This window comes from Podarcis tiliguerta (assembly GCF_965153285.1).
Source record: "Podarcis tiliguerta genome assembly, chromosome: 18".
In the NCBI taxonomy this organism is placed as follows: Eukaryota; Metazoa; Chordata; class Lepidosauria; order Squamata; family Lacertidae; genus Podarcis; species Podarcis tiliguerta.
The window spans coordinates 7,171,898-7,187,096 of record NC_139551.1 but is presented as its reverse complement, the minus strand read 5'-3'; the positions used below and the strand labels follow the sequence as shown (position 1 = coordinate 7,187,096).

At 48.2% G+C, this 15,199-nt stretch overlaps 1 protein-coding gene across 1 annotated transcript in view; it reads right to left on the bottom strand.

The window, feature by feature from the left end:
- ZBTB7A (zinc finger and BTB domain containing 7A) overlaps nucleotides 1–15,199 on the bottom strand; it is a 68,601-nt gene that overhangs the window by 15,421 nt on the left and 37,981 nt on the right. The window contains exon 2 of the mRNA XM_083421659.1: nucleotides 3,255–4,453. Within this exon, the coding sequence (XP_083277785.1) occupies nucleotides 3,255–4,438 (1,184 nt within the window). The 5' untranslated portion in view covers nucleotides 4,439–4,453. The remainder of the gene's footprint in view (nucleotides 1–3,254; nucleotides 4,454–15,199) is intronic.

The window sequence follows — 15,199 nt, the reverse complement described above, 5'->3', positions numbered from 1 at the left end:
TTGGAATGTTGCTTCTTTGGAAAATACCCAGGGTGTCCTATAATGATAACCAGATTGGGAGACCTGGGAGAACAGAGTTTTAAGCCCCGCTCAGCGGGTGGGTAAAGGTAAAGGGACCCCTGACCATTAGGTCCAGTCGTGGCCGACTCTGGGGTTGCGGCGCTCATCTCGCTTTATTGGCCGAGGGAGCCGGCATACAGCTTCTGGGTCATGTGGCCAGCAGGACTAAGCCGCTTCTGGCGAACCAGAGCAGCGCACGGAAACGCCGTTTACCTTCCCGCTGGAGTGGTACCTATTTATCTATTTGCACTTTGACGTGCTTTTGAACTGCTAGCTTGGCAGGAGCTGGGACCGAACAACGGGAGCTCACCCCGTCGCGGGGATTCGAACTGCCAACCTTCTGATCGGCAAGTCCTAGGCTCTGTGGTTTAACCCACAGCGCCACCAGTGTCCCTCATTGGTTGGGTACAAATGGAATAAACTAATAATAATGAGGAAAATAATAATAACTTTTCAGAGATGCAGAGAAGATAAAGTCCCAACCAGAGAAGAATGGCTGATCAAGTTGATGGATGTATGCCGAAATGGCTAAAATGACCGCAAGAATCAGAAATCAGGAAGACCAAAATTTTAAATAATGAATGGGGGAAACTTATAACATATCTTAAAAACCATTGTAAACAGTTTAAATCGTTAGTAGGATTGGAATATTACTTGTGGTTTAATGGTGAATTTTGGACACAATGGAGAGATAAAAGATGTGGGATTATCATAAAAGATGCAGGAGGAAATTATTACCGTATTTTTCGCTCTATAAGACGCACCAGACCACAAGACGCACCTAGTTTTTGGAGGAGGAAAACAAGAAAAAAAATATTCTGAATCTCAGAAGCCAGAACAGCAAGAGGGATCGCTGCGCAGTGAAAGCAGCAATCCCTCTTGCTGTTCTGGCTTCTGGGATAGCTGCGCAGCCTGCATTCGCCCCATAAGACGCACACACATTCCCCCTTACTTTTTAGGAGGGAAAAAGTGAGTCTTATAGAGCAAAAAATACGGTAATTATACGACCCACAATAATAGGAGGTCCAGGAGATTCTCTGGAATCTTGTTTCTATGTTATACGTTCGGTATGTGACCGCGAAGTTTTAAACTTTACTAAATAAATAAAACGTATCATAACAAGCAAGAAATAAACAAAAAACAACAAAAACCAAAGCAACAGGTTAAAAACAAACACACTTTTTTGCAAGAGATTTCCTACCTTGTTTTCCTGGGTGCAATTTTGTTCCTCCAGTAACTTGGGGCATTGACAGGGAAGGGCAAATTATGGGTTGTAGATCTTAGCACACCTTTTAAATTCCACTCCAGGTGTGTTCAGAGAGATTTGGATTTTGGGAGGCTGCAGGCACACACCTGAGCAGGCCATTGGGGGGGGGGGTCTTGTCCACCAAAACCCGCCTCCCCCCCCCCCGAGAGGTCAGATTAACAGAGAACGCCGTTTCAATGCTCTAAATCCACATTATTTTCAATGCCATCCCCCCTCCCTGGCCACATCTGTGCTTAAAATTTCGTATGGCTGACTTGGAGAACTTGGAAAGTTCATTTTTTTTAACGTTCCAATACGTCCAAAGAGAAGCGAACTAATTCAGTTCACGGTCAGTTCGCAGTTCAGTTCAAAATGATCTCTGGAAATTCCGCCCCACCTGCAGCGTTTAGATTAGGGGTAAGCAAACGTTTTCAGCAGGGGGGCCGGTCCACCGTCCTTCAGACCTTGTGGGGGGCCGGACTATATTTTGAAAAAAAATATGAACGAATTCCTATGCCCCACAAATAAACCAGAGATGCATTTTAAATAAAAGTGAGGTAGGAGAACTGGGGGGGTGGGAGGTGGAATCACACATGACAAGCCTTGCGCCCCTTTGGTTTCAGCTAGTACATGGTTAGAAGACTCTGAATAGCCCGGGACACAATTTTTCACGGCCCTCTAGCAGCTATGGTGTCTCACTGACCAGAGGTTGTGTATTTTGTGTTAACTCTGGAAGTGTATACATTTGAACCTTGGTTTTTGAACGCCTTGGTACTTGTACGTTTTGCCTCCCAAACGATGAGAAAACCCAGAAGTAAATGCTCCGGTTTTTGAACGTTTTTCGGAACCCAAACATCTGACGCGGCTTGAGTGCAAGAAGCTCTTGCAACTAATCGGAAGCCGCACCACGGTTGTCAAATGTTTCGGAAGTTGAACGTCTTCCGGAACGGATTACGTTCGACAACCGAGGTTAGACCGTACTTGATTCTTACCCAACAGAGCCTCCTAGAGGGGAATATGTATATAAAGACATCGACATCTACCTGGGAGGCAGGAAAAGTGGTCAAAACGCAGCACCACTCACCTCAAGAAACGTAATTCAGGCCTATCTGAAATTCACTTCCAAGCATCGGAACTCCCTGCCGATTTATGGAGAGCAAGCCTTCACTGCGCTTACTCTCCTGCTTAGACAAGCCTACCCAGATGCTTAGAAAAGTTGTGGTGGTTGCAAACTATTTTAGTACAGCGGTACCTCGGTTTTTGAACGTTGACGAACGTTTCGGAACTCGGATGCCGTAAACCCGGAAGTAAACGCTTCCGTTTTCGAACGCGCCTCGGAAATCAAAATGGCTTCCGCTGAGCGTATGTTATTTTCCTCCGTTTCCTCCGGTAAATTTGCAGGCCGCATTTTGCGCCTCTGTTTCCGGAACTCGGACGGTCTTCCGGAACAGGTTACGTTCGGAAACTGAGGTACCACTGTGTTTGAACCTTCGTATGTCGCAAAGCACAGCTGCAATTCCACCCCTCAATTGTTTCATCTTTCGCAAATCGCCTTGTACAGTGGTGCCTCGCAAGACGAAATTAATTCGTTCTGCGAGCTTTTTCGTCTTGCGAAGCACCGCTGTGTATTGACGGTTTCCCCTAGGAATGCATTGGCGGTTTTAAAAAAAAGGCGCAAGACGTTTCGTCTTGCGAAGCAAGCCCATAGGGAAATCCGTCTTGCGAAGCAACTCAGAAAACGAAAAACTCTTTCGTCTTGCGAGTTTTTCGTCTTCCGAGGCATTCGTCTTGCGGGGTACCACTGTATAAGCAGTGTATAAATTTACGAAAATTTAGAACGAACGAACGAACGAAAAATAATATTCTCACAGTACTAAGGACTGGGATCTTCGGGAGGGGGGCAACCCTGCGGCCCCGCCCCCAGCCCGCCCCCTCTCCCCGTGCTCACCTCGTAAACCGAACTTTGCAAATGTTACATTCATACGGCTTCTCTCCCGTGTGGGTCCGGATGTGGCGAGGGAGTTTGCCCGCCCCTTGGATCACCTTCTCGCAGATGGGGCACTTCTGGAATGCTTTCGCCCGGATCTTCTTCTCCGACTTGTGGGACCAGGACGGGTACTCGCCCCCCTCTTGGGAAGTGCTAAAGTATTTCAAGTAATAATCCATGACTCCGTCGTCATCTTTGCGGTCGTCCTCGGCCAGCTGCTGCCGTTCCACCGAATTGATCATCCGTTGCAGGAGGGTGCTGGCGGCCAGGCCGTCCACTTCCCGGGGGTCCGCCTCCTCGCCCTCCCCGGGGACGAAGGCGGGGGAGCCCCCCGCCTCCTGCTGGTCCAGTTGAGCCGCCGCCTCGTCCTCCCCGGGCACCGTGGCCAGGCCGTGCCCGCCGTACTGTCCGTTCTGCGAGGCGGGGAACAAGGGTCCCTGGGCGGCGGCCGCCTTGGCCTCTTCGGCGTCTAGCCACATCTTGCCGTCGGGGTCGCCGTCGTTCGCCTTTGGTCTGTCGCTGAGGGCGGCCTGAGTGTAGAAGTCCAGGCCGTTGCAGTCCGGCTCCTCCTTGACCTCCGGGCCCCGGAAGCCGAGCCGCTGAAGGTCCCTCAAGTCCGGGTTGGTCCACGGGTACGTGCCCTGCTGCCCGTTGATGGGGTTGCTCTGAAAAAACTCCAGGTATTCTTTCGCTCTGAGATGGTTCCTTTGATCAATTTGATCTACTGTGTCCATCTGGTCGTGCTTGGCCAGAATCTTCCTGTCCAGCAGATCCGTGCAAACGTCCCTGACCGCCTGGATCTCTAGCAGCGTGGCGGCGTTGAGGATCTCGCCCACGTTCGAAGTGCTGACGGTGAGGGTGGCCGTGTAGGCGAACTCCAGCAGGGACGAGAGGGCCTCGGCACTCACAAAGTCTATCTCGTACACGTTCTGCTGGTCGACCACCAGCCCTGAGGTGAAGAGCTTCTTGAAGTACTGGCTGCAGGCCGCCAGGACCGAGCGGTGTGTGGGGAACTCCTGCCCGTCTACCAGGATTACCACGTCGCAGAGCAGGCCGTGGTTCCGCTGCTCGTTCAGGCTGCTCAAGATGTCGCTGCTGTGGTCGGGGAAGGGGATTCCGATGGGGCCGTCCACACCGCCCTCCATGCTGACACCAGGGGGCTGGGGAGAGGAAAGAGAAACCGTCAGGCAGTGCTGGAAACCGTCAAGCGGTGTTAGAAACCGTCAAGCGGTGCTAGAAACCGTCGGGCGGTGCTAGAAACCGTCAAGCGGTGCTAGAAACCGTCAAGCGGTGCTAGAAACCGTCAAGCGGTGCTAGAAACCGTCAGACAGTGCTAGAAATTGTCAGGCAGTGCTAGAAACCGTCAAGTGGTGCTAGAAACCGTCAGACAGTGCTAGAAACCGTCAGGCAGTGCTAGAAACCGTCGGGCGGTGCTAGAAACCGTCAAACGGTGTTAGAAACCGTCATGCGGTGCAAGAAACAGTCGTGCGGTGCTAGAAACCGTCAAACGGTGTTAGAAACCGTCGTGCGGTGCTAGAAACCGTCAAACGGTGTTAGAAACCGTCAAACAGTGCTAAAACCTGCCCGCCCCCGCAGGTGGCTTCTAGGAAATGATATAAAATGAGCCAGAGAAAATGTTTAAGATAACTTTTGTTAAAAAAACCAGAGGCCTTTTTGTTAGGTATGATAGGTGAGGAACTACCAAAATAAAATTGGGAATTTCATCAGTAAGAGTGTGGCAAATCAAACTATGTGAACATATAGATTTGGCAAGGTCAACGGAAGTCTCAAGAGGACAATCAGACCAAAAATTAATAAAAGAATGGGACTGTGTTAAAGAGTATATGGGGGGGGAACCTTGTTCTGGAATAAATATATTGATATGTGACGAATGAAGTTTGCAGGCTTAAGGAAAAGAAAAAATAGTTAGGAAAGGTATAAAATTGGAAGTAAAAAATGTACATATACATGTAACACAACGAAAAAATTTGAAGCCGCTAAAGGATGGAAGGAAGTCAAAAGTTTAAAAGGCGCAAGGAGATAGGATAATAACATATCAAAGATGGAATAACAAATAAAGTGAATAACGCAACAATAACAAAAATAATAGTAGATAATAGTGGGTAAAGAACGGGTGTAAGGAAGTACTGGGCTGAGGGGAAGGAAGGCGAAGGGATTACCGTATTTTTCGCTCTATAAGACGCACCAGACCACAAGACGCACCTAGTTTTTGGAGGAGGAAAACAAGAAAAAAAATATTCTGAATCTCAGAAACCAGAACAGCAAGAGGGATCGCTGCGCAGTGAAAGCAGTAATCCCTCTTGCTGTTCTGGCTTCTGGGATAGCTGCGCAGCCTGCATTCGCTCCATAAGACGCACACACATTTCCCCTTACTTTTTAGGAGGGAAAAAGTGAGTCTTATAGAGAAAAAAGTACGGTAATTGAAATTGTTAAAGATTGGTATAGTATTTAAGAGATTTAAATTTTCATAAAGCTTCTATCATGAAAGCAGAAAGGTCCCTTTACCTTTAACCCAAAAAACGCAACCTGAAGTGTCTGTAACCCGAGGTATGACTGTACTTTGGAACGTCCAGGATTCAGAAGGGAATATACCCATTTCTGGGACAGCTCAGTGGGTTAGAGCATGGGATTCTTTAAGGCCAGGGTTCTGGGTTCGAGTCCTGTGTTGGGCCAAGGGATTCCTGCACCACGGAGGGTCGGGCAAGATCACCCCCTTACTCCTCAATTCTATGATCCGCGTTGACATGAACCTCGTTGTACAAGAGGCATCCGGGTGCTTGTTGGCACATCGCCCTCCCATGCCATAGTCATGATGACCAAGCAAGGCAGAGACAGGAAAGACTGGCTACCCACCCACCAAGCGCCAACACAAAACAGAAGGAAATTCTGGTTTGCCCAACCACGCAGGGTTTCTGGAGTGCAACAGAAGAGGGTGCCAGCAACACCCACCCACAACAGGACCGCTCCTGGCTCAAGAGAAACCAGGGTGGATAAAAACCAATGATTAAAAAACACACACCAAAAAACGGAATTTTTATTTACTTAAATTGGATATTTTTTTTTTAAAATTAAATTGGATTTTAAAAATAAAATGCTTTTGGAGGAAAAATCATTCCGAAGATTTTCTCTTAAAGTTACATTCTAGTCCAAAGGCTAGAAAATAAGGATTTGTTTTAAGTTTTTCATGTGTGCTAAAGCTCAGGTTTTTTTTTATTGTTTAACCACATCAGTTAGCAAACATGGACACATATGCTATAATGTTATTGTTTTAGCCAAACGAATTGTTTAAATTGTTACGATTATTTTTCTCCTTCCAATTAAGTACAGCAGAAAAGTTGTCCAAATATAAACAGTCAACAATTTCGCAACAATTTCACAATTGCCTGTCTGTGTATTTCGAATAGTATAACCAAATCAGTCATTTTTGATATAACTGTAAAAAAAATGACTCTGAGAATTTATTAATCCAAAAATGAAACGGGTTGTAAATATTAAGATTATACCAGCAAGAATGACTCTTTCTGTAAAAAATAATAATGATTTAAATCAAGTCTTACTGACTAGTGATTTAAATCGAGGGCAACCAAAATGGTCAAAGGCCTGGAAACGATGCCTTCTGAGGAACGGCTAAGGGAGCTGGGCATGTTTAGCCTGGAGAAGAGGAGGTTAAGGGGTGATATGATAGCCATGTTCAAATATATAAAAGGATGTCACATGGAGGAGGGAGAAAGGTTGTTTTCTGCTGCTCCAGAGAAGCGGACACGGAGCAATGGAGCCAAACTACAAGAAAGAAGATTCCAGCTAAACATTAGGAAGAACTTCCTGACAGTAAGAGCTGTTTGACAGTGGAATTTGCTGCCAAGGAGTGTGGTGGAGTCTCCTTCTTTGGAGGTCTTTAAGCAGAGGCTTGACAACCATATGTCAGGAGTGCTCTGATGGTGTTTCCTGCTTGGCAGGGGGTTGGACTCGATGGCCCTTGGGGTCTCTTCCAACTCTAGGATTCTATGATTTAAACCAAACCCACCCTGAGAGAACCCCACCATTCCATACCCCTCCACACCTCCTTTTGAGCAACCCAGCAAACATTGCAGGCTTCTAGTCCTCAAGTTCCTATTCCGTGAGCACTAAGAAAAGCTGGATGCTGGATAGAGAGATTGCGCCAAGTTAGCACGTCGACAGGATTTCCCTTTATTCTGTGAATTCAGGTATTTGGCAAAAGAACGGTTCTAATAGTCATGGGGGAAAGCCAGTAAGGCGCCACGGATGCCGAGACTTCTGTGATATCAGCAGGCTTGCCTTCTTGGCACTGAGGACTAGCGCCTTGGTTTCAATTTAATAAAAACCAACATTCTCAGGGAGCAGGATCCTGTGTCCCAGGGGTCTGCAACCTCAGGCCCATGGGCCACAAGGGTCATTTAACCGGCCCATGGACCCGCACTTGGTTCCCATGCGCTGCACTAAACCGGCGCAGAGCACAGCAGAGCAGGGACCGCTCTCCACGACGCTGGCCGGCTTCCCATTGGCTGCAGGAAGCTCCGCATGCCTCCTCCGCACCGGAAATAGAGTTTGCGCATGTGCGCGCACGCGCACTCCGGCCCACCGCAGTGTCTGCAGGACCATAAACCGGCCCAAGCCACAACAACTTTGTTGACATCTGCGGTCCAGTACAGTGGTGCCTGGCAAGACAAAATTAATTCGTTCTGCGAGTTTTTTCGTTCTGCGAGTTTTTTCGTCTTGCGAAGCACCGCTGTGTATTGACGGTTTCCCATAGGAATGCATTGGCGGTTTTTTAAAAAAGGCGCAAGACGTTTCGTCTTGCGAAGCAAGCCCATAGGGAAATCCGTCTTGCGAAGCAGCTCAGAAAACGAAAAACTCTTTCGTCTTGGGAGTTTTTCGTCTTCCGAGGCATTCGTCTTGCGAGGTACCACTGTAACTATGTTTTGTGCTGCTGGTGCAACTGTGGCGTTCAAATAGCTGCCTACCAAACTCCTCACGCCGCTAGTCCTCAATCTTGTTCCTGTTTTGTTGTTTTCGTTTCAACTGTTTACTCGCTTTTACCACATTGCGTTTCACCCTGTGAAGCACCCTGAGATCTTGTGAGAAGGCTGGTACATAAATCTAAACTACAACAACCAAGCTTTGCTGAAGGAAATCTGCTCTTATATCTTATTACTGATTTTAGACCATGGTCAGAAAACTTTTTCAGCAGGGGCCGGTCCACTGACCCTCAGACCTTGTGGGGGGCCGCACTATATTTTGAAGAAGAGAAAAATGAATAATTTCCTATGCCCCACAAATAACCCAGAGATGCATTTTAAATAAAAGGACACGCTCTACTCGTGTAAAAACATGCTGATTCTCGGACAGTCCGTGGGCCGGATTGAGAAGGTGATTGGGCCGGATCCGGTCCCCGGGACATACCGTATTTTTCGCTCTATAAGACGCACCAGACCACAAGATGCACCTAGTTTTTGGAGGAGGAAAACAAGAAAAAAATAATTCTGAATCTCAGAAGCCAGAACAGCAAGAGGGATCGCTGTGCAGTGAATGCAGCAATCCCTCTTGCTGTTCTGGCTTCTGGGATAGCTGCGCAGCCTGCATTCGCTCCGTAAGACGCATACACATTTCTCCTTATTTTTTAGGAGGGAAAAAGTGAGTCCTATAGAGCAAAAAATACGGTAGTTTGCCTACCCATGTTCTAGAGCCTTAAGGTCCTAATATTCTCATCCCATCTCCCCAATCCAGGGTCTTTGTGTGGACACCCAATGGCAGAGATTTTTGCTGGACGCAGCAATTCCCTTTTGTGCCTGAAGAGAGCTCTGTAGGCTGGGCACAAACAGCCGCAGCGAGCCCAAGGTTCCCCGTTCAAATCCTGACATGCCTCCTCTTGTGACAATGCGAAGGCTCGCGTTACAATTAAATTCATTAACGCTGAATTGCATTATTTGCTCTCTATTTTTTTTTTAAAGGGAAACTAAACTATGCAAATCAAAACAACAACACTTCTTGCCCTCTCGAGAGCTTGGGAGTGGCTCAAATGCTTCGCCACCGCGTCCGTGGGTATAATCCCTACAAACAACCGGGCGAGGTAGGCTAGGCTGAGAAGCTGGTAGATGGGAAAAGAATCATGGAATCAAGAGTTAAAGGACATGATCCGCAATGGGGGGAAAGCAAGGAAGATGCAAAGGCAGGCTAGCAAAGAGGTTTGGCCTGAGGAGAAGAGAGTCGTGAGGGCCAGAGGGGGTCATTTCACCCCTTGGCCTAAATGCATAGATCAGGGGTAGGCAACCTTGGGACGCGGGTGGCGCTGTGGGTTAAACCACAGAGCCTAGGACTTGCCGATCAGAAGGCCAACAGTTCGAATCCCCGTGACGGGGTGAGCTCCCGTTGCTCGAACCCTGCTCCTGCCAACCTAGCAGTTCGAAAGCACGTCAAAGTGCAAGTAGATAAATAGGTACCACTCCGGCGGGAAGGTAAACGGCGTTTCCGTGTGCTGCTCTGGTTTGCCAGAAGTGGCTTTGTCATGCTGGCCGCATGACCCGGAAGCTGTACGCTGGCTCCCTCGGCCAATAAAGCGAGATGAGCTGTGGACCTTACTTAGGCTCATAGCAAGCACAGAGTCCAAGACATGCAGGCAAAGCAGAAGATGCAGAACCGAAGGGAAGCAACGAAGATTTCCCAATGTTTGCCACCATCCCCAGAGAAATTCTAGCCGACTCTACGATTCTTAGATTCTAGGATGAAATTATCAGTAAGAAAAGTTATCCGACAATGGACGAACAGTGGATTAAATCTTGCGGAAAGCTTTCTGAACACCTGGGCAGGCTTGTCTTCAAACAAAAACGCTTTTCGCCGGCACCAAAATGAGGCCAGCAAAGGCCTGAGATTCAGAGTGAGGCCAGAAAGAGCCATGTCGAAATCAAGCCGGTTGTCTGTCTCAAGGCCTGCAATCCCAAATTTTGCAGCACACAGGCTGCCCAAGTCTACTCGACCTGCACTCTGAAAAGTCTTGCGTTCTCCCCCCTCGCCTATTCTTACCGCCTGCTCGCCCCCCCACCAAGAGATACTGCAGCCCGTTTGGAAACGGTGCAATCATCGCAAAAAGACAGGCCTGAGCAGGCAGCTCGCCTCTTTGGGGTCCCTGCAGGCTTTGCGGAGACCTCTGGAAGCGTTGCAGCCCAGAGAGAGGGAGGAAAACGAGAAGGACTAGAAGGCAAGAAAAGCAGAGCCGAATGCAGCCCCTTTCTTCAATTCCACATGCATGTTTCCTTTAAGGAAAGGAAAGACGAGTGGGAGCCAGCCACTTAACGACCGCATTTGCTCTCTGTTCCCTCGCGAAATGCAAGCACGTCTGTTCGGCGAGGAATGTGCTTGCTGGATGGTTTTCTTGCACCATGCTGAAGCTACCCAGAATTACACAGGCCCACGAAGGGCGGCGTCAAAATCCTGTCCCAGTATTTGGACCCAGGTGCTCTGAAAGGGGGTTACCCATCAATAGGAGTATAGCATCTAGATCAAGGGAAGTCATAGTGCCACTGTCTTCTGCTCTGGTCAGACCTCACCTGGAGTACTGTGTCCAGTTCTGGGCACCACAGTTCAAGAAGGACACTGACAAACTGGAACGTGTCCAGAGGAGGGCAACCAAAATGGTCAAAGGCCTGGAAACGATGCCTTATGAGGAACGGCTAAGGGAGCTGGGCATGTTTAGCCTGGAGAAGAGGAGGTTAAGGGGTGATATGATAGCCATGTTCAAATATATAAAAGGATGTCACCTAGAGGAGGGAGAAAGGTTGTTTTCTGCTGCTCCAGAGAAGCGGACACGGAGCAATGGATCCAAACTACAAGAAAGAAGATTCCACCTAAACATTAGGAAGAACTTCCTGACAGTAAGAGCTGTTTGACAGTGGAATTTGCTGCCAAGGAGTGTGGTGGAGTCTCCTTCTTTGGAGGTCTTTAAGCAGAGGCTTGACAACCATATGTCAGGAGTGCTCTGATGGTGTTTCCTGCTTGGCAGGGGGTTGGACTCGATGGCCCTTGTGGTCTCTTCCAACTCTATGATTCTATGATTCTAGGTTTGGAAACAGCAGCAAGTACCAACAGTAGAAGAACGGCGACAGAAGGTAATGGAATATGCGGAAATAGCTAGATTAACGGGGGAAATTTGACAACGGGGCGATGAAACACATTTCAAAAAGGATGGGGAAAATTTATGTCATCCACAGGAAGGGTAAGGTGAAACAGTGAAACCTCATAATGTGAAATACAAAGAAAATATCTGGATAAAGAAAATAATAAAATGTACAATGTGATTAATGTAACCAATGGTAAGTAAAGGTAAAGGGAGCCCTGACCATTAGGTCCAGTCATGGACGACTCTGGGGTTGCGCTTTATTGGCCGAGGGAGCCGGCATACAGCTTCCGGGTCATGTGGCCAGCAGGACTAAGCCGCTTCTGGCGAACCAGAGCAGCGCACGGAAACGCCGTTTACCTTCCCGCCGGAGTGGTACCTATTTATCTAGTTGCACTTTGGCATGCTTTTGAACTGCTAGGTGGGCAGGAGCAGGGACCGAGCAACGGGAGCTCACCCCGTCATTGCGGGGATTCGAACCGCCGACCTTCTGATCGGCAAGTCCTAGGCTCTGTGGTTTAACCCACAGCGCCACCTGCGTCCCATTATTTATATAACAACCAAGGGTAGTTGTGAATAAATACAGACATACAATAAGAATTGTACATAGAGGAGGATTTATTTGACTACAGACACACTATGGACAAATATGAAAGAAGAACAATAATATACAAAACAGATGAAGACCATGAGAACAAGTTAGATGTGATCTAAAAGGCCAGAAGAGGGAAGGAAGAAAGTTGGCTCTGGGAAGCAGATTTAAATGTGAAATATATGTGCATGTGGAGTGTGCAAATGAAAATCAATAAAGAATATTATACAGGGGGAAAGGAGGTTGCTGTAACAGGGTGGTGATGATGGTGAAAAGACCATCTCGCCTCCCGTCCACCTGGTCAAACCCACAGCTAATACTTTGGGTGGAAAACCAAGGATTTCAGGTGAGCAAAAACAAAACCCATCGCTGTTCCTAGGTCTTAATCCTGTGCATGTTTTTACCCAGCGCTTGGAACAACCAAGTTGGGTGAAACGATGCTCGCCGAACTAGAACCATAGAATTGTAGGCTTGGAAGGGACCCCGGAGTTATCTAGTCTAACCCCCTGCAATGCAGGAAAGCTCAACAAAGCACCCACGACAGCTGGCCATCCAGCCTCTGCTTAAACACCTCCGACAAAGGAGAGTCCACAACCTCTTGAGGGAGCCTGTTCTACTGCCTAACACAGTCAGAAAGTCCTGGGTTCAAGTCCCACCCCCTGGAGGAGGAGAGAACAAACTCAATGCGGCAGCTCTTGAGATATTGGAAGACGGCTATGCTATCTACTCTTGTTCTCGTCTTCTCCAGAACGGGTGGGTGAAATGAACATGAAACCAAGTTCATTTGGGGGGGCGAGGCAGAACTTTGTGAAGCCTTTCTAAGTTCATCTTCAATATCATTCTCTTACCATTAAGGAAGGGACGCAGGTGGCGCTGTGGGTAAAAGCCTCAGCGCCTAGGACTTGCTGATCAGAACGTCAGCGGTTCAAATCCCCGCAACGGGGTGAGCTCCCGTTGCTCGGTCCCTGCCCCTGCCAACCTAGCAGTTCGAAAGAACGCCAGCGCAAGTAGATAAATAGGTACCACTCTGGCAGGAAGGTAAATGGCGTTTGTCTTTAAAAAAAAAATTCTGGAAAATTAATAAAACTTTTTGAAAAATAAAATAAAAGACCTTGTGGAAATCCACCCACATTTCTGCACAAATTTCTCCTGTACACACACATCGCCACTATGCATTTCTGCAACGTCCCCCGATAAAATGTGCTTGTGGTTTTCGCTAATGTGAACATTACTCTGCGCCCAGAGCGTAGCCTCCCCCCCCCCCCCCAGTTCGAGAATTGCACCTTGCAAAATTCCGGTGAATTTCAGAGGGCGGTTGCATTTCGGCTTCCGAATTGCTCCAGAAAGGTTTGCCTTTTGAAACGCAAGCCGAATCCGGTTTCTCCCCCATTCCCAGCTATACGTGGCAAAAGATCCCAAAGAGGGGCCTAGCTGACAAGCAGGCGTCGCAGTCCGCCCCCCCCCCCCATTTCCCGGCAGAGACCACGTGCCTCATTCTTCCACACCCAGCGCAGAAATGCAGTGGGATGGCTAGAACGCTAATCCGTCGAAATTGGAAGAAATCCCAAAAACCACCTTCTATATAGACGCACGGCTTTCTAAGGTGTGGGGAACAGTTTGCAGGATTCAGCCGACCACAGGCGTATTGGCAAGGTGGATGGGGAGGAAAAATTTGCCGAGAAACAAGAGCTTGTTTACTCTTGTTACCGGAATGACAATGTGCAAGAAAAAAATGTGATCCTTATGTTTTACAGTCATACCCAGTGTTACGTTTGCTTCATGTTACGTTTTTTTCAGGCTGCGTCCCGCGGCGACCTGGAAGTACTGGAAAGGGTTACTTCCGGGTTTCGCAGCTCGCACACAAGTGCTAAATTGTGTTTTGTGCACAAGCGCCAAATCACGCCGCGCACCTGCGCAGATACGGCACTTCAGGTTGTGGGCTTTTCGTGTTGCGAACCGGCCCCCGGAACGTATCCTGTTCGCAACCAGAGGTACCATTGTATTAGGGATATACAGTGGTGCCCCGCAAGACAAATGCCTCGCAAGACGGAAAACCCGCTAGACGAAAGGGTTTTCCGTTTTTCAATGCGCTTCGCAGGATGAATTTCTCTATGGGCTTGCTTCGCAAGACGAAAATGTCTTGCGATTCCTGGGTTGTTTTTTTCGCTCCCCACCCCCTTTTTCTAAGGCACTAAGCTGCTAATAGCCTTTTAGCAGCTAATCCGCTAATCCCTTAAGCCTTTAATACCCGCTAATAGCCGCTAAACCGCTAATAGCGCTAATCTGTCAATGGGCTTGCTTCGCAAGACGAAAAAACCGCTAGACGGAGAGACTCACGGAACGGATTCTTTTCGTCTTGCGAGGCACCACTGTATAGGATAGGAAAATGCCCCCTTCAGATTTGTTCACCTAGCTCAGGACTGTCACGACTGAAATCCCGGTGAGCCCATGCCGGTTAGATGGGTTTCTCTAGCCCTAGATGGAGGTAACCCTAATCCTAGCTAGGGACAAAAACTTTCATTTATGTGATTACACACACACACACACACACACACACACACACACTCTTGTGCGTGCATATCTTACGTGACACGTGTAAAGATATACCTTTAAATACATATATATTATTAATTCTAATTAACTGAAAGTAGGGGAAAGGAATAATGCCTGTTTAGACACCCCCCAACCCATAAAGAAGGCTGATCGCCAAAGAATGGATGCTTTTGGATTCTGGTGCTGGAGGAGACTCTTGAGAGTCCCATGGACTGCAAGAAGATCCAACCTCTCCATTCTGAAGGAAATCAGCCCTGAGTGCTCACTGGAAGGACAGATCCTGAAGCTGAGGCTCCAAGACTTTGGTCACCTCATGAGAAGAGAAGACTCCCTGGAAAAGACCCTGATGTTGGGAAAGATGGAGGGCACAAGGAGAAGGGGACGACGGAGGATGAGATGGTGGGACAGTGTTCTCGAAGCTACCAGCATGAGTTTGACCAAACTGCGGGAGGCAGTGGAAGACAGGAGGGCCTGGCGTGCTCTGGTCCAGGGGGTCACAAAGAGTCGGACACGACTAAGCGTCTAAACAACAACAAGGTCAGAACCAGCACTTTGAATTGGGCCTGGAAACTAATTGGTAGCCAGTGAAGTCGGACTAGATCAGTATAATAT